We start from the raw sequence: 20981 nt of genomic DNA, 5'->3' as shown, positions 1-20981 counted from the left end.
CTTTTAATAATGCTAATTTAGCTTTTAACATCCTGTTTTATCTATTGTACAGCTGGGATAGCTGCAGCGCAGGCATACCAAGCAATCCACCCTGGGTCATACAGTGAGTCGGTGGGAAAGCCAGCAATAGAATCCATAAGTCCTGCATCCAAGTTCTCTAAGTGCCTTGACTAGTCCAAATTCCCTCCTTAACACCCTTGTCAGATTGTTTATAGGAGATGTATTCATATAGTCAGTAAGACATCAAAATTTTCTAATTATATCTAGTCATGTCAAATGACAATTATGTCCTTAGTTCAGTTTGCCAGACAATGCTTTACCAAAGAAGGTTTGCCAAAAATTTTTTGACCGAAGAAAGAGTAGGCATCTGTAGCATCTGCAGACTAGATCATATAAAATGTCCCTGCGACAAGTCTGCCCTGTCTCCGAGGAAAGCTTGAAGGTAAGTGTATGGGGTCCGCAGGCTTGCAGGAAGGGGATGGTGCCCTTATGTGCCACAACATTCCTGCTGCCTCCAATGCTCATTTCCAGGAGGGCACTCAATTTCTCAGCTCAGATTTTAAGTCTGCTTTCAAGGCAGCTGCACATTTTCACTCTGGATTTCTGTGCAGCAGCAAGTAGGGAGTTGCCATTTCTGTTTTACAGTACTGACCAGCTGCCAGCCTGCAAGCCCCGCATCTGGTGTCACGAGAGGTAAGAACCTGATTTATTAATTTTTAGAGGGCAGAGAAAGATCCTTTTGGGTGGGTGAGTGAATGCTCACTGTTTCACCCTGTATTCAAACCTAGTGTGATTACAGTCGAAGGTGGTGGGGTGCCCAAGGTTTTCAAGTGGCTGCATTTGAAGTCTCTGACCCCTGATGGCAGACCAGAAAATCCCTACGGGGAAATTCTTCAATTCTGCTTAACTGACCTAACATGGATCAAGGCATGCTGGCTTCCCATCTTTGCTATGGCAGCAGTTGAATCAGACCAAGATAAGCACAGCAGGAAAAAGTGCAAAATTCTGCATTCTACCTGAGCACGTATGAATTAAGGAATCATCTGAGCACACAGACCTTCTAACCATCTTTGTAAAATCCCAGAGCTCTCCTAGATAACCATTTTCTTACCCCAGACAAAAAATATTTATTACCTAATGAATAAAGAGGGAATAAGTTTTACTAATGTAGCTAGAGAAGTTTCAAGTGCAGTTGGCTAAATTTAGCTACCTACATGTTTAATAAAGCATCTGAAGAAATACTCTTATTTTTTTAAAGTTTTGAGAAACCTGTTCCTAGATTTTTTTTTCAGTAAGTATTTATTTGGGATCTTAGTACAGGCTTGGCAATTCCAGTTTCAATGCTTGAATTTTATTTCACCCAAGTCAGAACTTCGGGGCTGAAATTATTTATATATTGTACTGAAGAATGACAAATGCATACAACAAATTAAATTATGGCAAAATATTAAAAGGTCACAAAGCCTGCTCTTTTCTTTCAGTTGACAACTTCATTAGCACAATTCATTAATTTCCCACTGCCTTTCTGTTACCATTATATTTAATAGGTAAATGTCCCACAGGTTCAATGTTTTCCAAGACTGTAGGTCACCTAAATCACGGTTTCTCTGAAATATTACTTCACTGTTAATCTTTTTAACAAAATGTCCTAACTGTATTTCCATTTCTAATAGTGATGTCTTAGTGAAACTTGCTCAGCAAATTCACTCTTATTGTTCAGACACAGTATTCTTAAAGCACCAAACCCGCAGTTCTGAAAGGTCATTAAAAGTTGCTCTCCTAAATGTTTGAAGACCTAGACTACATCAATGAAGACCTCTTATTTTCTAAGTTGACCTAAAAATTAAGTCTCTACTTAGCTCATGTTGGATGTTCCAAATACTCAGAGTATGAAGTATTTGTAGAGTATATGTAGTAGTATATGTGGAGTAGATTGTATGAGTACCAAGACACAGGATATAAAATTTTTCCAATTCTTACAGAATGGACGTAAATAATCAGTGCCATATTGTTCTTCCCCATTAGAGTTCTCTGCCGACATACCTCAGTAAATTGCAGACATGGCCTCTGGAGATGCTGAGATGGCCGTCTTTGGGGAGGCAGCTCCCTATCTCCGAAAATCAGAGAAGGAAAGAATTGCGGCCCAGAACAAGCCTTTTGATGCCAAGACATCCGTCTTTGTGGCCCATCCTAAGGAATCCTTTGTGAAAGGAACAATCCAGAGCAAAGAATCAGGGAAGGTCACTGTCAAGTCTGAAGCAGGAGAAGTGAGTGAAAAACAAAGCTGAAGGACACCATTTGATTCCCACTCTGAGCTCTTAGCTGACATGCATGGATCTTTTGTTTCCTTGGCAGACCCTGACTGTGAAGGAAGATCAGGTCTTCCCCATGAACCCTCCCAAGTACGATAAAATCGAGGACATGGCCATGATGACCCACCTCCACGAACCCGCTGTGCTGTACAACCTCAAAGAGCGTTATGCAGCCTGGATGATCTACGTAAGTACCAGCAGCAGTCTTCCTTTGGGCAGCTAGGAGGAACTGCTCTGCCAGGCTAAGTGGAAGCCAACGTGCTGTCTCCCTTCCTCGCAGACCTACTCGGGTCTCTTCTGCGTCACTGTCAACCCCTACAAGTGGCTGCCGGTGTACAACCCGGAGGTGGTGTTGGCCTACCGAGGCAAGAAGCGCCAGGAGGCCCCTCCACACATCTTCTCCATCTCTGACAATGCTTATCAGTTCATGCTGACTGGTGAGTGCTTGATGTCCCTCACAGCAATCTAAACCAAAAAGGCCCACTGATCTCAGTGGAGCATGTGAGAAGCCAGCTAAAACCACCACAGAGATGTTTGACTGAGAACTTGATCGAGTTATGCAGGAATTAATTTCAAGCGAAACTGACCCAGAAGCATGCATGGATTCAGCACTGTGTATTATTTGCACTTGATTGTATGAAATTCTACACTCTCCCACTGCAGAAATAGTACTTGACTCAGTTTGCTACCTTTTTTTCACTGATAGAAAAGAAAAAGTTATTATTCCATATAATCCACTATTTTGAACACAGGTAGGCAGTTTGATTAGATTTCTTGATGAGAACTGTGTGAAGAGCAAGTAGATGGACAGCTTGTCTCAGGACCACAAGCCTGTGACAGGTCTATGCATCCATTTGAGCTTATACTTACTACTATTAGGACCTGGAAAGGGATTTGGGTACTCTTGGACTTTCTGAAGAAGCCCCAACTTACATTTACAGCTTTACTTCTCATTCAGCTCAGTGTTACCCAGGTTATCTGCTAACACTTACCTTTCATTCTGCCTCTTTCACAGATCGTGAGAACCAGTCGATCCTGATCACGTATGTACACTCCCTACTCAGGTCCCTGTGGGGCTGCCCGGTGCCAGGGGACCTCCTGCCTGACCACACGCTCTCTGCTTCTCTCTTTGGTTTGACAGCGGAGAATCCGGTGCAGGGAAGACTGTGAACACAAAGCGTGTCATCCAGTACTTTGCAACAATTGCAGCGAGTGGGGAGAAGAAGAAGGAGGAGCAGCAGTCAGGCAAAATGCAGGTAAATTAATAGATAGTGGCTGGAATCAGTGCTTTCCTCTGTTCCTGATATGATTTTTGGAAATGATAACAAGGAATAATTATCATCCTGCAGGGAACGCTTGAGGATCAAATCATCAGCGCTAACCCACTGCTGGAAGCCTTTGGAAACGCCAAGACTGTGAGGAATGACAACTCCTCACGCTTTGTAAGTTGTTGCTTTAGACAAAATCCCTCCTCATTATAACAGTAGTGATGGGCTAGTGGTGTTCTCACATAAGGAGATGGCAATGAAATGCATCCAGGCTGAAATGCTTCTTTTTCCCCTTAACAGGGCAAATTCATCAGAATCCACTTTGGGGCCACAGGCAAACTGGCTTCTGCTGACATTGAAACTTGTAAGAGACTCTCCTGGCCTGATCCCATTCCTTCTAACCCTCCCCAGTTCTTGTGCTAACTCTGTCCTACTGTCCTTGCCAGATCTGCTGGAGAAGTCCAGAGTCACTTTCCAGCTCAAGGCAGAAAGAAGCTACCACATATTTTATCAGGTCACCTCCAACAAGAAGCCAGAACTAATTGGTAAGAGGCTTCATTGAGCTTTTTTGAGGAAGATCACTGAAAAACATTTAACTACACTACAAAAACAATAAAATGTAACCCATGAACCCATTTGTTTTCAGAAATGCTCCTCATCACCACCAACCCATATGACTATCCTTTTGTGAGTCAAGGTGAGATCAGTGTTCCCAGCATTGATGACAAGGAGGAGCTGATGGCTACAGATGTAAGTAACTTACAAAACAGGTCAACAGGCACAGGTCACACACCACATAACATGCAGATATTTCACTTTGCTGATTGTATTACCAGAGTGCCATTGACATCCTGGGCTTCACTGCTGAGGAAAAGACTGCCATCTACAAGCTGACAGGGGCTGTCATGCACTACGGGAACTTGAAGTTCAAGCAGAAACCGAGAGAGGAGCAGGCAGAGCCAGATGGCACAGAAGGTATTATCAAACTCAATAATTAACCCTTCTGTAAACCACTATGGATGTGGAAGATAGCAAAAGTTGTTCTTTTTTGGACTTCAGGATCCGAAGGAAAACAGTAAGCCAGAAAAAACCTGTCCCTTGTCCTCTTCTCACTACATCAAGTTCCCTGATCTCAGGATTTTTGTATCCTATGCTATGCACAATTAATAGTTTAAACTGTCCTTTATACACTTCCAGGAAGTCAGAAGCAACGGATGTCCTTTCTGTAATGTTATCAGTCTTACTGTTATTGGAATACAGCTTGCAATTGTGAAACAGCCAAGTAGTTCAGCTCTAACAGGATGGGGGACCATGCTCCCATTCACCCTGACCTGTCAGATGCTCAGGCAGCTCTGGTGTGAAAGGTGTATTTGATTCCTCTCCTTTGTTGGCACAGGACCTACAACTCACGTCTCTAGCTCTCTGAGCAATGGCTCCTCTTGCTAAAGGACTAGGCAGAAGGTGGGAAGTGCCATAGGTAAAAGGATGAAACCCAGTGAGTTTTACTGAACATCAGAAACCAAACCTCAGAAAAGATTGTAGACTTTGGATCTGAAAGAGAACAGAGATATTCTCTCTGTGTTCCACCCTAAATATTGGGTGGTTTTGATCACCTGAATGTAGTCACTGACTGTACCTGACTTGTCACTGTAGCTCCTGAGCTACGCATTACTACAAATATTCAGACTGGCAAGCTGCAGCTTTCAATTTTGTGCCAGGAGCTTTTTGAAAATATCATTACGTTCTACATGCTTCAGTGAAGATTTTGAAACATAAATTCTTTTAGAAAAGTTCAATATCCATAATGATGACTTTGATGTTACCAAGATTCCCTGTATAAGAGTCTATTGAAAGATTTCAAAGAACAGAAATCTGAACCCTGCAGCCTTTAGAGAATGCTTCAGGATTCAAAGTCTATGTGGCACTAAATTCTTCCTTTTTGCTCTGTCTTTTTAGTTGCTGACAAGGCTGCCTACCTTATGGGTCTGAATTCAGCTGACATGCTTAAGGCACTGTGCTACCCCCGAGTCAAGGTTGGGAATGAATATGTGACCAAGGGTCAAACTGCGCAGCAGGTAAGAAATGTGGTAACCTGGAACCATGTTTTGAATTAAGATCCTTTTCATTCTCCTCTGCTCTGTATGATAACTCCAGGCATTTATTTTTCTTATAGGTGCACAATGCAGTGGGTGCTCTGGCAAAGGCTGTCTATGAGAGGATGTTCTTGTGGATGGTTGTTCGTATCAATCAACAGCTGGATACGAAGCAGCCCAGACAGTACTTCATTGGTGTCCTGGACATTGCTGGCTTCGAGATCTTTGATGTAAGTAACAAAGATTTGGTAAGAGCTATTTGGAAGTGACAACTGGTTGTTATGATCACTCTGAGATATATTTTTAGAGAAGACATAATATCATAATGTAATTATTTGCAGCTAGTTGTCTTTTGTCTTTTTTTGTCACGAAGTAAAAAATGACCTTTCAGAGGACTTGTCTTATTTCAAGATGTGCAAACTCAAAAGTACAGAATGGTCCAATCAGAAAAATTCCTTGGTTTAAATGATCAAGGACAAGACAGTATAAAAACATGTATATCATGATAGGTCTAAGCTTGCGTTTTTTTCTCCCTGTAATTTGGTCTCAGATTATACAGGAAATGTATTTCATCTTCACATTTTTATTATCAATGAAAAAAAATTCTTTGTGGACAATAAATTTGATGCATTTCTTTGTTTCGTTACGTAGACATAAAGCAGACTGAAGAAATGCACAGACATGACAATTTTTTGCAATTATTGCTGCATCTTGCAAATATGCATCTTTCTTATTTTATTTCCAGTTCAACAGCTTTGAGCAGCTGTGCATCAACTTCACCAATGAGAAACTGCAACAGTTTTTCAACCACCACATGTTCGTGCTGGAGCAGGAGGAGTACAAGAAGGAAGGAATTGAATGGACATTCATTGACTTTGGGATGGACCTGGCTGCCTGCATTGAGCTCATTGAGAAGGTATCCTTCCTGTTCAAATGCATTACATGCATGGAAATTCTATAATTACTTGGTCTCATTTTTCAAAGGGATCTTCTATGTTCATGTCCAAAGATTCAGCTTTTGTTATTCAAAATAGCTTGCCCTGTAGTTTATTTTTTCTGTCAACTGAAACATGAAGAAGATTTCACACAGCTTTGTGGCAGCAAGTCTGTACTGATCTCTTCAAGTGCCAAAAGATTGTTAAACTCCCAATGAGAGTGTTCTTCTGAAACAGCTAGAGTCAATTTCCAGGTCAGCATGTCCTCCTCACCTTTCAGCTCTAACAGACTTGTGCTTGTACAGCAGAATAGCTATATCTTTGTAAAAGTAACATAGAAGATGGACATACATAATTGTCAGCACACAGTTGCACTTCATGTGCATCCTTTGACTGACAATGAGAAGGCAGTTGCACTGCACATGAGATGAAAAGATCGGTGACTGGCATGATGATAAGCAGTTAGAATCACAGAATCATAGAACTGCTGAGGTTTGAAGGCAGCTCTGGAGTCCAACGCCCTTGGTCAAAGCATCATCAGCTAGAGCAAGTTGCTCAGGACCATGTCCAGTAGGATTTTGAATATCTCCAAGGCTGGAGACACCACAGATACTTTGGGGAACCTGTTCCAACTTTTGACCACCCTCACAGTAAAGAAGCTTTTTTCTTCTTCTTAAATGAAATTTCATGTATTACAATTCGTGCCTGTTCCATCTTGTGCTGGCACTGGACACCACTGGGAAGCCTCTAGCTCTGTCCTCTTTATCCCCTCCCATTAGGTATTTGTACACATTGATAAGATCCCCCAGAGCCTTCTCTTTTTCAGGCTGAACAGTCCCATCTCTCTCAGCTTCTCCTTGTATGTCAGGTGTTCCAGTCATTTAAATGTCTTTGTGGTCTGTCACGGGGCTCACTCTACTATGTCCACATTGCTCTTGTACTGGGGAGCCAAGAACTGGACACAGCACTCCAGATGTTTCTCAGCAGAGCTGAGCAGAAGTGAAGGATCACCTTCCTTGAGCTGCTGGCAACATTCTTAATGCAGCCCAGGATGAATTGGCTGCCTTTGTTGCAAGGATGTATTGTTGGCTCATGTTCAATTTGTCAAAGACATCTGTGTGTGCTTTGAGTCCCTCTGGATAAGAAGGTAGTGTTCTGATTTTATAAAGCACGTTCTCAACACAAACTAAATGAATTTCCATTAATCTTTAGGATTCATTTGGTGTTAAAATATGTAAGTATCAATATGTTTAATCTCACTTTCTAGCAGAAAATGTAATTGAATAATAATCTTTTCTGATGTGTATCTCAATCTCTGTTCCACTACTCTGCCTAGGTGAAGTAATTTCCACTACTCTGCCTAGGTGAAGGTCATTACTGCCATGAAAACTAAATTACAATCTGTCTCCCTTGTGCATTTCTTCCAGCCCATGGGTATCTTCTCCATCCTGGAAGAGGAGTGCATGTTCCCCAAGGCAACTGACACCTCTTTCAAGAACAAGCTCTACGACCAGCATCTGGGCAAGTCTGCCAACTTCCAGAAGCCCAAGCCTACCAAAGGGAAGGTTGAGGCCCACTTCTCCCTGATACACTATGCTGGCACAGTAGACTACAACATCACTGGCTGGCTTGAGAAAAACAAGGACCCCCTGAATGAAACTGTCATTGGGTTGTACCAGAAATCATCACTGAAAACACTGGCTTTACTCTTTGCCAACTATGGTGGAGCAGAAGCAGGTTGGTTCTATGAATCCCATATTTTCACTGATGTACAGCTTATAAAAAGGAATTATAAAAGGCAAAAGCAAAAATCTAAAACCTCTTTTATTTATTTTCAATTTTGCAGAGGCTAGTGCTGGCAAGAAAGGTGGCAAGAAGAAGGGTTCTTCCTTCCAGACTGTCTCAGCTCTTTTCCGGGTACAGTAGAGAGTTCACTATTTCTTCCTAAGATGAGGAGTAAAGCCACCATGTAAAATGGCTAGTCTTTTTTTGGCTTAGTTGTGTTAAAAGACCCTGAAGTTCTTGGGCCATATTTTGCTAGGAATAAATCCACTGTAATCTATGCTCCGTTCCACTGAATGCACAACTTTGCTTTTTGTCCACTTGCCCCAGGATGACATTTCCAGATGGAATAACGTCATACAGAAAGCTTCTAAAATATTCCTAAAATATACCAGATTTCCTTCAGATGCCCACTTCTGGCTTCGGAACCTTTTATTGCCCTTTAACAACATTCTGCCCACTGGTCTGGAGGATGCTCCATTTATATCTCTAGTTTTTCTCCATGATTCAAGGATCAATCTCTTATAGTTGAAGTACCACCACTCCTTGGGTTATGGATTTTTAAGATATCAGATACTTGACAGTTCTTTGTCATAACAAAGTCTTGCTGCCTGACTGCTCCATACACTTCTGCCAGGTGAAATACGTAGTCTCTCCTGAAATACTGAGTCTCTCCTGATATGTTAATCCTTATTAACATATTCATCCTTCTTTTAGGACTCCCTTCTTGATATAGCCTAATTTCTTCTAGAGATCTGCTGTCATATGATTCTTGATCACCTGACAGCCTCTAGCCAGTGCTCTGAAACAGGACATGGGCATGTGTGCATATGCCCCAAGAAAAATAATCATAGCTGTAGTGCCTTGGCTTTGCAAGTGGGAAATTATTGCCAGCATGTATCATTCAAAAATAATGCAATAAGCCTATGTTTCAAGGTCATAAGACTTTAAGAGGTGATGTTATAGGAGAAATATTATTTGATGCATTTGGGTTGCATTTCTGTTATGATTTCAAACTTTCTTCCACTATCCCTCTTGTTTAGACATGTTAGTGTTTAGACATCTTAATGTTTTGGCTGCTTAATTTACATGATCTGAGATGTCCTCTGGAGGCACCTACTTCCCTCAACTAATTATAGGCAATAATTATTTATAAATAAGTATACATATATTACTTACAAAACAAATCTGGGATTCATCTCACCTTATTCTCATCTTACCTTACAAGATAAACATGTAATCTAGACATATAAAACTCAGCTTGTCATTTTTGTTCCTTTTGCTTTCAGTGGGGAAAACAGGAAGGTTCTATGTAATGTGCTCCATATGACCCATCTTAAATGCCTACTGTAGTATGCTTCAAACTGCCTCATAGAGGTACCAGTTTATCTCTCTGGGTACATCAAATGGAAGATGGATATAATTTCTAATGAAGGCATTCCACTAGAGTCAGTGAAAGGTATTAAAATTGTATGTCTAAGAGTACGATATTTCCTACAGATTAATTAGAAGAACTTTCTACATTAAGTTAATAACAGCAAAGATCTGTAGAAAGTCAGAGAAACTAGTGCAGAGGGCTTCAGGTCAGGATTCTGCAAGCTAATTTTTGTCTGATATCTCATTATCTCATTTCAGAGGGCTTGATGCTTATAGCAAATTACATTTGCTAATATAAACTTTTGTTAATGACTCTCCCAGGAGAATTTAAACAAGCTGATGACCAATCTGCGAAGCACCCACCCCCATTTTGTACGCTGCATCATCCCAAATGAAACAAAAACACCTGGTAAGAGACTCACATATAGAAGGTTTTCAGTATGGTGCAGCTCTTCCCCTCTGTATTACAGAATATAGCATATATTTGTGCTCTGAATTGCTAGGTGCCATGGAGCATGAACTGGTGCTTCACCAGCTGCGGTGTAACGGTGTGCTGGAAGGGATCAGAATTTGCAGGAAAGGATTTCCCAACAGAGTCCTGTATGCAGATTTTAAACAGAGGTCAGACTTTTTCCCCTTACTGGATCATTTTGTCCATCTTGAGTAACTTGTGAAATTTAAGTTTCACCTCTTGTGTCTAAAGCCTTCTCTAAAGTTTATGTTTAGCATACTGTTATGTTCTCAACAGTTCTTAGACTCTTTCTTGCAGTGTACCAGCCAATTGGTCTCAACAACAGACCTCTTCATATTCATAGAATCATAGAATCATTTAGGTTGGAAAAGACTCTTAAGATCTAGTCCAATGGGAGTCCTTCTGTTTCCTCCTCCAGATACAAAGTATTAAATGCAAGTGCTATCCCAGAGGGACAGTTCATTGACAGCAAGAAGGCTTGTGAGAAACTTCTTGGATCAATTGATATAGACCACACTCAATACAAATTCGGTCACACCAAGGTACAAGAACTGTTTGTTTCATGTACTGTGTGGTTTTGGTTTGCATGGCTTGAGAATGATACTCAGATTCTCCAGATAGTATGTGAAATGATCAAATAGTGTATTTAAAAGAAATCAACTAAGTACTTATTGACTCAAGACTTGAATAAAACTGAAATTCATTGCCATAGGATGATTTAATTAAGGCTTAATTAAGGGTTCCTAATTTAAGACAAAGTTGTAGAATGAAAGAGTTAATAAAAACAAAGGCAAAATGTCTGGTATTATACTTCCTCAACTGCAGGTAACTAGAAGCTTGGAGATATAAAAGAGGGTCTATCACTACACACATCTTTGTGCTTTTGCACTTTCTCTTAATTTCCCATATTATCTGCCATGGGGGACAGGGTACCAGGCTACACTGAATAACAAGCACATATATTGCACCTATTTTCTTGTTCTTACCTAAGGTGTTCTTCAAAGCTGGGCTGGTAGGCCTCTTGGAAGAGATGAGGGATGAGAAGCTGGCACAGCTCATCACTCGCACACAGGCCAGGTGCAGGGGCTTCCTGATGAGAGTGGAGTACCAGAGAATGGTGGAGAGGAGGTAGACATTTCTTCAAATTAGGTTCACTGTATTTGGCTTATTGTGTCATCATGGTCTAAATATTTAATATTAATTTGACTTACTTTTCAGAGAGTCCATTTTCTGCATCCAGTACAACATTCGTGCATTCATGAATGTCAAGCACTGGCCCTGGATGAAGCTGTTCTTCAAGATCAAGCCCTTGCTGAAGAGTGCAGAATCTGAGAAGGAGATGGCCAACATGAAACAAGAGTTTGAGAAAACCAAGGAAGAGCTTGCAAAGTCTGAGGCAAAGAGGAAAGAGCTGGAGGAGAAAATGGTGAAACTGATGCAGGAGAAAAACGATCTGCAGCTCCAAGTGCAGGCTGTGAGTACTACCAGTGTGCATCATCCTAACTGAACTGTGACTATCAGTGAACTGTGACTGATATTTACAACTACATTTTCAAAAGACACATAGAAACTACAATTTAATTCAATTCAATTGTATTTCATTAAGCGGTGCTCTTCAAAATGTAACTAGCTTCAATACGGACTGTCAGGAGGCTGTAGTCAAGGTATTACATGGGTGAGACTTTTCTATGGTGTATGCTGGGGTCTTTATCATTTACATTCAGTTAAGCTGCATCAGAGCAATCAAGAAACTTTACTTTTATTAGTATAATGTTTGTTCTTCCAGTAATTTTTTCCTACCTCTCCAAAACTGAGTACACCTATCCGTATACACACATGATTAGGACAAGTTAAGAGGACATTCCTTTCCTCTCTTTATTCTCCAATTAAACAAGATAACTTGGTTTTTTTTCTGGTGTAGGTGGTGGCTTAGCTGTTACAAACATTACTATGTTGTAATACTGAACTAACTGATAGTAAGCAGAATTTAATATTCTCACTTGCCCTCCTAAATCACTCAGAATCATTACATAAAATTATGTGGTACATCTGTGGTGTTGTAATGCTGTGGTTTCTAAATTAAATCATTCATAGAATAGAAAAGACTGTATCCTCAAGGTAATACTATGGAGCATATGTGACATATAGGAAAATTTACATGCCCAATTTTTAAAGGATCTTGAACTGTAAAAAGATGAAAAAAATCCACTCACTGCTAAAATTATCATTTTTCTTTCATATTATTTCTGCTAGACTGAAACTTGAGACAAAAGATAACAAATAGCACAGGACATCTGTTGCAAAAAAAGCCGAGAGACAAATTTTCCACCAACTCTTTTTCTTCTTAGCTGATGAGGGTCTCACAGAGAAAAGCCAAGGCTGCTAGGTGCTGAGTATTTTGGGGCCGTGGTGATGAAAATCTACATCAGAAACAGTTGCTCCAAAAAGACAGTAGGGTGAAATAAGGAGAAATGCAGGAATGATGTGAGCATAACTGTGACTTTGGTATTTATATGTATCTTGGCAATGGCTATCATTTGGCACTTCATAACTGTGGGAGATAGATATTCCTATGATTAACCCCAAATTTATGTACTTTGTTCTGATGTTTGATACTAGGGCATAAGATTGGATTCTATACCTTGCACAATTATGTAAATACTCGGGCCTTCATGTAGATTGAAAAGAATTTTGTTTTGTTTTAGCTTTCAAAACTGGCTGTTTCAAAACGAACGATGTAAAATCAATTCTGTATTATATTTCATTCTATTGCAACATAAACCAAATACTAACTACAAAATTGCTATCCAGGACTCTCAATTATGAAGGTAAGCATCTCGATATTCTCTCAAAAAACATATCCCTAAAAACGGTATTTTCCCACCAGGAAGCTGATGCTTTGGCTGATGCTGAGGAAAGATGTGACCAGCTCATCAAAACCAAAATCCAGCTGGAAGCTAAAGTTAAAGAAGTGACTGAAAGGGCTGAGGATGAGGAGGAAATTAATGCTGAGCTGACAGCCAAGAAAAGGAAACTGGAGGATGAATGTTCAGAGCTGAAGAAAGATATTGATGACCTTGAGTTAACACTGGCCAAGGTTGAGAAGGAAAAACATGCCACTGAAAACAAGGTATGAGGCAGAAGATGTCACTCTCACTCCAGAAAACACCTCTGTTTTGTTATACAGTATAAAGTTTTAAACAACATTTTTTATCTGCACTTGCTCCCTTCTTCTCAAAGGTAAAAAACCTCACAGAGGAGATGGCAGCCCTGGATGAGACCATTGTGAAGCTGACAAAAGAGAAGAAAGCCCTCCAAGAGGCCCATCAGCAGACGCTGGATGACCTGCAGGCAGAAGAGGACAAAGTCAATACTCTGACCAAAGCTAAAACCAAGCTGGAGCAGCAAGTGGACGATGTAAGCACAGAGGCATACATCAAGAAAAGGACAGGGATGGAGTTAGACGTGGCTGGTAGAGCACTGATGGTCTTGTTCTTTATAGCTGGAAGGGTCCCTGGAGCAAGAGAAGAAGCTGCGCATGGACCTTGAGAGAGCTAAGCGGAAACTCGAAGGAGACCTGAAGCTGGCCCATGACAGCATAATGGATTTAGAAAACGATAAGCAGCAGCTGGATGAGAAACTGAAGAAGTAAGTGTGGCTGTGGGGCACCTGAGTGCCGGGCTGGTGTACTTGTCTTTTTTCTTTGCGCTCTAACACCATTTGCTTTGTGCAAAGGAAAGACTTTGAAATCAGCCAAATCCAGAGCAAAATTGAGGATGAGCAACTTCTGGGCATCCAATTACAGAAGAAGATCAAGGAGCTGCAGGCAAGTCTCTCTTCCTTCTCTTCTGCCCTTCAGAAAGACATGAGGTAGGAGGAGGGCATGGGTGTGAAGGGTCCCTAATGTTCCACAGGCTCGTATTGAGGAACTGGAGGAGGAAATTGAGGCAGAGCGAACCTCTCGGGCAAAAGCAGAGAAGCATCGGGCTGACCTCTCGAGGGAGCTAGAGGAGATCAGCGAGCGCCTGGAAGAAGCAGGAGGGGCCACCACAGCTCAGATTGAGATGAACAAGAAGCGTGAGGCAGAATTCCAGAAGATGCGTCGTGACCTCGAAGAGGCCACACTGCAGCACGAAGCCACGGCTGCCACCCTGCGGAAGAAGCACGCTGACAGCACAGCTGAGCTTGGGGAGCAGATTGACAACCTGCAACGAGTGAAGCAGAAGCTGGAGAAGGAGAAGAGTGAGCTGAAGATGGAGATTGATGACTTGGCCAGTAACATGGAGACAGTCTCCAAGGCCAAGGTACACAAATACTTTTAATAGTAATTTGAAAACAATGTAATATTTGTGTTTAATCTTATCTTATTTAACTATTATCAGGTTATAATATAACTATTTTCCCCAAATCTAATATATCGAACAGTGGACATATGCAGATAATCTGCAGATATGTAAACTGCATCTTCTGGACACATTTTCCTGCTGTAACTAAGGCACAATCGAGGTATTAACTCTATTTTGTTATGCGTGATTGACACCTAGGCAAACCTGGAGAAGATGTGCCGCACTCTGGAAGACCAACTAAGTGAATTTAAAACAAAGGAGGAGCAGAATCAGCGAATGATCAGTGATCTCAGTGCTCAAAGAGCTCGTCTGCAGACAGAATCTGGTATGGCACTTCCGTCTCTACATTGGAAATGTGAGAACCCCCTAAATGACTCTCTTAGCTGTTAAAATATTTTCTTAATTACAAACTTTTCCAGGTGAATATGCACGCCAGGTGGAGGAAAAAGATGCTTTAATTTCTCAGCTGTCTAGAGGGAAACAGGCTTTCACCCAGCAGATTGAAGAACTGAAGCGGCAACTAGAGGAAGAGATAAAGGTGAAGATATTTCGTGTTACATGTGAAATAAATATTTTACGTCACATTGTTTTTGGTGCAGTGTTCGAGAGTTCAAAAGGTGATCTAATTAAAAGTTCAAAACATCCCATTAGGTCATGCAATCTAGGCCCTGTCAGTGCAGGACTCCCAGCTTTTTGCAGTATACCAGACCTTGGCTTTTCTTTTTTTCATGCAGTCAGTTAATCACCATTTCTCTGTGACATATTCCAGTGTCTTAAGTGCCAGTAAGAGAAAATTTCCCAGGATACATCTACTCCTTATTGCAATCTTTTTACCACCAGGCCAAGAATGCCCTGGCTCATGGCTTGCAGTCTGCTCGCCATGATTGTGACTTGCTCCGGGAACAATATGAGGAGGAGCAGGAAGCCAAGGGAGAGCTGCAGCGTGCCCTGTCCAAGGCCAACAGCGAAGTGGCCCAGTGGAGAACCAAATACGAGACGGACGCTATTCAGCGCACGGAGGAGCTGGAGGAGGCCAAGTACGTGGGGAAGGTGGGGAAGGCTGGCAGAAACCAGTAATGGAAATTTGAAGAGAACACTGAGATACTGAAAGGCAAAAGCCTGGTAGTAGGTTGGGGAGGAGTTTTATGAAACAGAAATACGTACTATAAAGAATGCAGTTTTGAAAAACACAAGGAAAATAGGCTACATGACAGAGAATGCAAGAGAAAGGCAATGTGTGGTGTGTGCAGAGGGCACAGGGATAGCTAGACGCTGGGAAAAGAAAGATGGAAGAAAAATGACTGGCTGGGATAGACTGCAACGTGTGCGTGGGGACCAAATACTGCACTGTGCCTCAGCGCTATAGTGAAAATGAAAAAACAATGTCCATTTTAGTCCCCAGTTATGAGCTGTGCTTACCACCTCCCAGGAAGAAGCTGGCCCAGCGCCTGCAGGAGGCAGAGGAACATGTTGAAGCTGTCAATGCCAAATGTGCTTCCCTGGAAAAGACAAAGCAGAGGCTGCAGAACGAAGTGGAGGACCTGATGATTGACGTGGAGCGATCAAATGCTGCCTGCGCAGCTCTGGATAAGAAACAGAAGAACTTTGACAAGGTCTTTTGGGCTCCAGACCTGGGGCTCCTGGGCAGAGCATCCCCTCGTGATTGCCACATCCGTACTCACGCCTCCTTTCTCTTCAGATCCTGGCAGAATGGAAGCAGAAGTATGAGGAAACACAGGCTGAGCTGGAAGCCTCCCAGAAGGAGTCTCGCTCTCTCAGCACGGAGCTGTTTAAGATGAAGAATGCCTATGAGGAGTCCTTGGACCAGCTGGAAACGCTGAAGCGTGAGAACAAGAACTTGCAGCGTAAGTCCCTGGCCCTCTGCTGCTGGCAGGGCTTTCTCGCTCTCCCCCGATACGCACCGCTCCACATGGGTCTGTGCCTGCAGGTTGGCAAAGGTGCCTTTTACCTTGTTGTGGCAGGGCCCTTCCCATTCTGCTCTGTGCCTGACCATGCCATTGGTCTTTGTTCCCACAGAGGAGATTTCCGACCTCACGGAGCAGATTGCCGAGGGAGGAAAGGCGATTCATGAGCTGGAGAAAATCAAGAAGCAGATTGAGCAGGAGAAATCTGAAATCCAGGCTGCCTTGGAGGAAGCTGAGGTACATGCCCATAATCCCTGGTGTCTGCACTAAAAATGTAAGCAATGTGGAAATATGGCTAACAACTGCTTGGTCCCCCTGTGTTCTGGCTGGGGAGTGCAGCCAGCTGAGATTTCCTGAAATATTCTGTAATTACCTAGAAAGCAAGCAGTAGCTTTATCGATGTTACAAATGTTTATGTCCATTTGTCCAGGCCTCCCTAGAACATGAAGAGGGGAAGATCCTGCGCCTCCAGCTTGAGCTCAACCAGGTGAAGTCTGAGATTGACAGGAAGATAGCAGAGAAAGATGAGGAGATCGACCAGATGAAGAGAAACCACCTCAGAATTGTGGAGTCCTTGCAGAGCAGCCTGGACGCTGAGATCAGGAGCAGGAATGAAGCCCTGCGGCTGAAGAAGAAGATGGAGGGAGACCTGAATGAAATGGAGATCCAGCTGAGCCATGCCAACCGTGTGGCTGCAGAGGCACAAAAGAACCTGAGAAACACACAGGCAGTGCTCAAGGTCTGTTCAGCAAAGCTACAGAAAGAGAAAAGGCTTCCCTGGCATTTTTGGCACTGAAGCACACACTTCTGCCTTGCAATTTCTCTTGTCTGTGTTACCAGGATACGCAGATACACTTGGACGATGCTCTCAGGACACAGGAAGACCTGAAGGAGCAGGTGGCCATGGTGGAGCGCAGAGCAAACCTGCTGCAGGCTGAAATTGAGGAGCTACGGGCAGCCCTGGAGCAGACAGAGCGGTCAAGGAAAGTGGCTGAGCAGGAGCTTCTGGATGCCACTGAACGTGTGCAGCTCCTCCATACCCAGGTAAGGGGGTGGTGCAAGATCAGTTGTGTTGACACTTAACAAACACAGAGGGCTGCTATATACCAGAGGATAGGGAGTACTAGAATGGCCTCTAGTGCTATCCACAAGGAAAGGCACGCTCAGCGCCCATCACCTGAGCCCACCACTGACGTTTTGTAAACAACCATTTTAAAAAGAATTCCAGATTTTGAATTGCAAGCTTGTAGAGTAAAGACTTGGCTCAGGCTGAAGGCTTGGTATTGCAGGCCTCAGAATACAAGTCTTGCAATCTCTCTTTGCCCAGAACACCAGCCTGATCAACACCAAGAAGAAGCTGGAAACAGACATTGCCCAAATTCAGGGTGAAATGGAGGATACGATCCAGGAAGCCCGCAATGCTGAAGAGAAGGCCAAGAAGGCCATCACGGATGTGAGTCAGGGGCTCCTTTCACTGTGGAAGATAAGTGCCTTCTCCCCAGACTGTGTCCAGCCCCAAAATGGCTTCGACCCTTTGCTCTCCTCAGGCAGCCATGATGGCAGAAGAGCTGAAGAAGGAGCAGGACACCAGCGCCCACCTGGAGAGGATGAAGAAGAACCTGGACCAGACGGTGAAGGACCTGCAGCACCGTCTGGATGAAGCCGAGCAGTTGGCACTGAAGGGAGGCAAGAAGCAAATCCAGAAGCTGGAGGCCAGAGTGCGTAGGGCTGGTAGTTGTGCCCCTGCAAGCATGTCACGTAAGTAACCCCCAGGGAAGCTCCAAAGATGGGCTTCTCATTGCAGGTGCGGGAGCTGGAAGGGGAGGTTGATGCTGAGCAGAAGCGCAGCGCTGAAGCCGTGAAGGGTGTGCGCAAGTACGAGAGGAGGGTGAAGGAGCTGACCTACCAGGTAAGTCAGGAGGCCTCCTTGGGCTGACACACCCTCTCGCAGGAAGTAAAAATCTTTGCACTTGATAGCCAAGGGGAATTGCTAACTCCCATGGAGGGGAAACCAGTAATTCATTCTGTTTCCTGTTTGCCAACCACTCTAGTCTGAGGAAGACCGGAAGAATATTCTCAGGCTGCAGGATCTGGTGGACAAGCTGCAAATGAAGGTGAAATCCTACAAGAGACAAGCTGAGGAGGCTGTGAGTATTGCTTGTAGTGGTAAACAAACATCACTTTCTGAGGAGGAACAGAAATCATATGGGAAATGAATGAGTTTTTGGGAAAGCATAGAAAGTGGTGAACAATGCTGGACTTCAAGTGCAGGGAAAGAAAGGTCAGTCATCTGGGAATAGTTTAGTGTGTGCCTACAAGAAAGTCCTCCTTGTAAAGCTTGCAAGGAGTGGTTCCCCATGAGAAATTTAACGGTTCTAGGAACATAATCCTGAGAGTATGGTTGACATTGCTTTCTATTGGCCACACTCCTGTCAGGAATAAAAGGCATGTCGTGCAATCTTTTTTTCACAGGAGGACAGACTGACAGACATGGCTCACAAGCAGCCTCTCAGCTGCTAAATTTTTGAGTCCGGATCCTTCCTGCATAGGCCAGTGTAGACAGGTTTTGCTGTCCTATGATGAGGGAATGATTTGTGAGAGGGACGTGGTTGGGTTCTAACTGACTCACCTCCTCAGAGTTCTTCAGCTTGTATCAGAGAGTGCAGACCTAGGACACTGAGCCAGAAAGGGAGACAGTGATGATTAGCTCGTGTGCTGAACTGGAAATAAGTTTCAATTTCTTCTGCAAAGCAACGTTCTTCATAAGACAAAGTGATGAGATATGTGACTGCAGACAGCGGCTGGAAGAGGAGGGTGGATTGTGGGTGGTGTTGTATGGCTACGGAAGAAGGAGGAGATGGGCAGTCACCTGACAGTGCTGTCACAGCAGACATGGAGAAAGAAGGAGAAGCTATACTCACCTAGTGGGGATTGGCAGGAGGGGGCAGGAACTTCCTCGCTGAGGATACCATAGAAATTCACCTTTGGGGAGTATACATGTTCTTTCTTGGTGCTGCTGCTCTTTCTTAGCCCTAACCTTTGAGTGTAAAGAGTAAGAAACTGCAGCCCAAACAGCTTTTTCTCAACAGCTAAAAACAGAGACTGCTGTGCTGTCCATCCCGCTTTGCACATTCCAGAGGGCAGAACTGCGATAACAACTCAAAAGTTGTTTTAGTTGGTTTTGATGGGATACTCTAAACAAGGCATGATGAGGAGGTCTGGGTGAGGCTTCTGGGTCATCGGTGGTAGGTGGGAGATAGGAGGTCTGTGCTTTCCTCTGGGAAACAGCTACAGCCCTGCAAGGCCGAGGCGCAGGAGGCATGGAACCCCTGCCCTGGGCTCCTCACCACCGCCTCCCTCTCCCCGCACAGGAGGAGCTGTCCAATGTCAACCTCTCCAAGTTCCGCAAGATCCAGCACGAGCTGGAGGAAGCCGAGGAGCGGGCTGACATTGCAGAGTCGCAGGTCAACAAGCTCCGGGTGAAGAGCCGGGAGTTTCACAGCAAAAAGATAGGAGAGGAAGAGTGAGGCTGTCATGAAGCAGCAAAGTGACCTGAGGGATGCACAAAATGTGAACCTCTTGGTCACTTTCTTCTGCAATGAGTCTTTGTACCCACCTCCATGTCTAGAGAATAAAGACCGTAGATTCCTTTGCATACACACTATGAGCAGTGCCTTCTTTGTTTTTTTTTTTTTTTTTTTCTGATCAAGCTTGGGATATTGTGTTGCAGAACAAGTTTTCTTACTTTTCCTGGCTGGGGGAAGGGAGAAGCTCATGCAAACTCTGGACTGAGGACCCGCAAACTTAGAGGCTGGCCATTCCTGTGGAGACTACTGGTAGTCCAGCCTGTGCACTCTTCCATCTCCAGCAGCTCCTTGCTTTGCTCCTGCCCTCACATAGTCTTAATGCTTCTCCCATTGTCCTTTCAGCACAGCTTACTTCCCATGTGAGGGGCAAGAGAGGGTGATCCCTTTCCTTTTTCCTTTCCCCACTTTTGTTTGTGATCCTGGCAGTCACAAAGCCTACACATCAGTCTCTGAGTAAGTCATCAGAAGTCAGTACACTGCACCATGAAGAGCCGCCAGTTCCTTGGCTGAGACGATTTTCGGCACACAGAGCACTGTTACGACACATCGATAGTGCCCCTAAGTTGTGCCATCTCTTTCACCTTAGATTCCCTCAGCTGCTGCCACCACCTGGTCCTAGTTTCTCTGCAGCGGACAAAACGCTGAGCCCTGCCTGGGGCCACGTGCTGGAAGGACTGCCCCTCAGGGCCCATTTCTCGCACACTGCGTGACACCAACACACCTCCTCAACACATCACCTTGAAGGTCAGCCTTGTCACCTCTTGCACAACAGGCTGCACGTGGCATTGCCTCAGGCAAGAGAAAAGAAGAAAACGGATGGGTGTACCCCTCCATTCCTTCCTCACGTACCTGTACCTCGGTTTTGGCCTACCTGCAGGCTCAAC

At 43.6% G+C, this 20981-nt stretch overlaps 1 protein-coding gene across 2 annotated transcripts; it reads left to right on the top strand.

The window, feature by feature from the left end:
• Nucleotides 1–2045: 2045 nt before the first annotated feature.
• LOC142417860 (myosin heavy chain, skeletal muscle, adult-like) lies at nucleotides 2046–20173 on the top strand. Of its 2 annotated transcripts, XM_075518966.1 has the most exons (38): nucleotides 2046–2267; nucleotides 2356–2499; nucleotides 2593–2749; nucleotides 3328–3355; nucleotides 3454–3568; nucleotides 3662–3754; nucleotides 3881–3944; nucleotides 4027–4125; nucleotides 4227–4330; nucleotides 4417–4555; nucleotides 5537–5655; nucleotides 5754–5903; nucleotides 6419–6589; nucleotides 8036–8345; nucleotides 8455–8525; nucleotides 10089–10176; nucleotides 10271–10388; nucleotides 10658–10781; nucleotides 11231–11367; nucleotides 11458–11713; nucleotides 13127–13369; nucleotides 13480–13656; nucleotides 13742–13887; nucleotides 13975–14065; nucleotides 14154–14543; nucleotides 14784–14910; nucleotides 15005–15123; nucleotides 15426–15622; nucleotides 16015–16198; nucleotides 16285–16450; nucleotides 16623–16747; nucleotides 16941–17249; nucleotides 17351–17554; nucleotides 17838–17963; nucleotides 18058–18228; nucleotides 18315–18419; nucleotides 18562–18657; nucleotides 19882–20173. In XM_075518966.1, the coding sequence occupies exons 1-38, from the start codon at nucleotides 2061–2063 to the stop codon at nucleotides 20035–20037; spliced, it is 5826 nt and encodes a 1941-aa protein (XP_075375081.1). In that variant the 5' UTR covers nucleotides 2046–2060; the 3' UTR covers nucleotides 20038–20173. The 2 variants fall into 2 exon arrangements, with proteins under 2 accessions (XP_075375081.1, XP_075375082.1); XM_075518967.1 differs by lacking the exons at nucleotides 17351–17554; nucleotides 17838–17963; nucleotides 18058–18228; ... (1 more) ...; nucleotides 18562–18657; nucleotides 19882–20173 and having other exon boundaries at nucleotides 16623–16784; nucleotides 16941–17078.
• The last annotated feature ends 808 nt before the right edge of the window (nucleotides 20174–20981 follow it).

This window comes from Mycteria americana, chromosome 16 (genome assembly GCF_035582795.1).
Source record: "Mycteria americana isolate JAX WOST 10 ecotype Jacksonville Zoo and Gardens chromosome 16, USCA_MyAme_1.0, whole genome shotgun sequence".
NCBI lineage: Eukaryota > Metazoa > Chordata > Aves > Ciconiiformes > Ciconiidae > Mycteria > Mycteria americana.
Note: the sequence above shows the minus strand (reverse complement) of the source record. Positions and strands in the feature narration are given on the sequence as shown.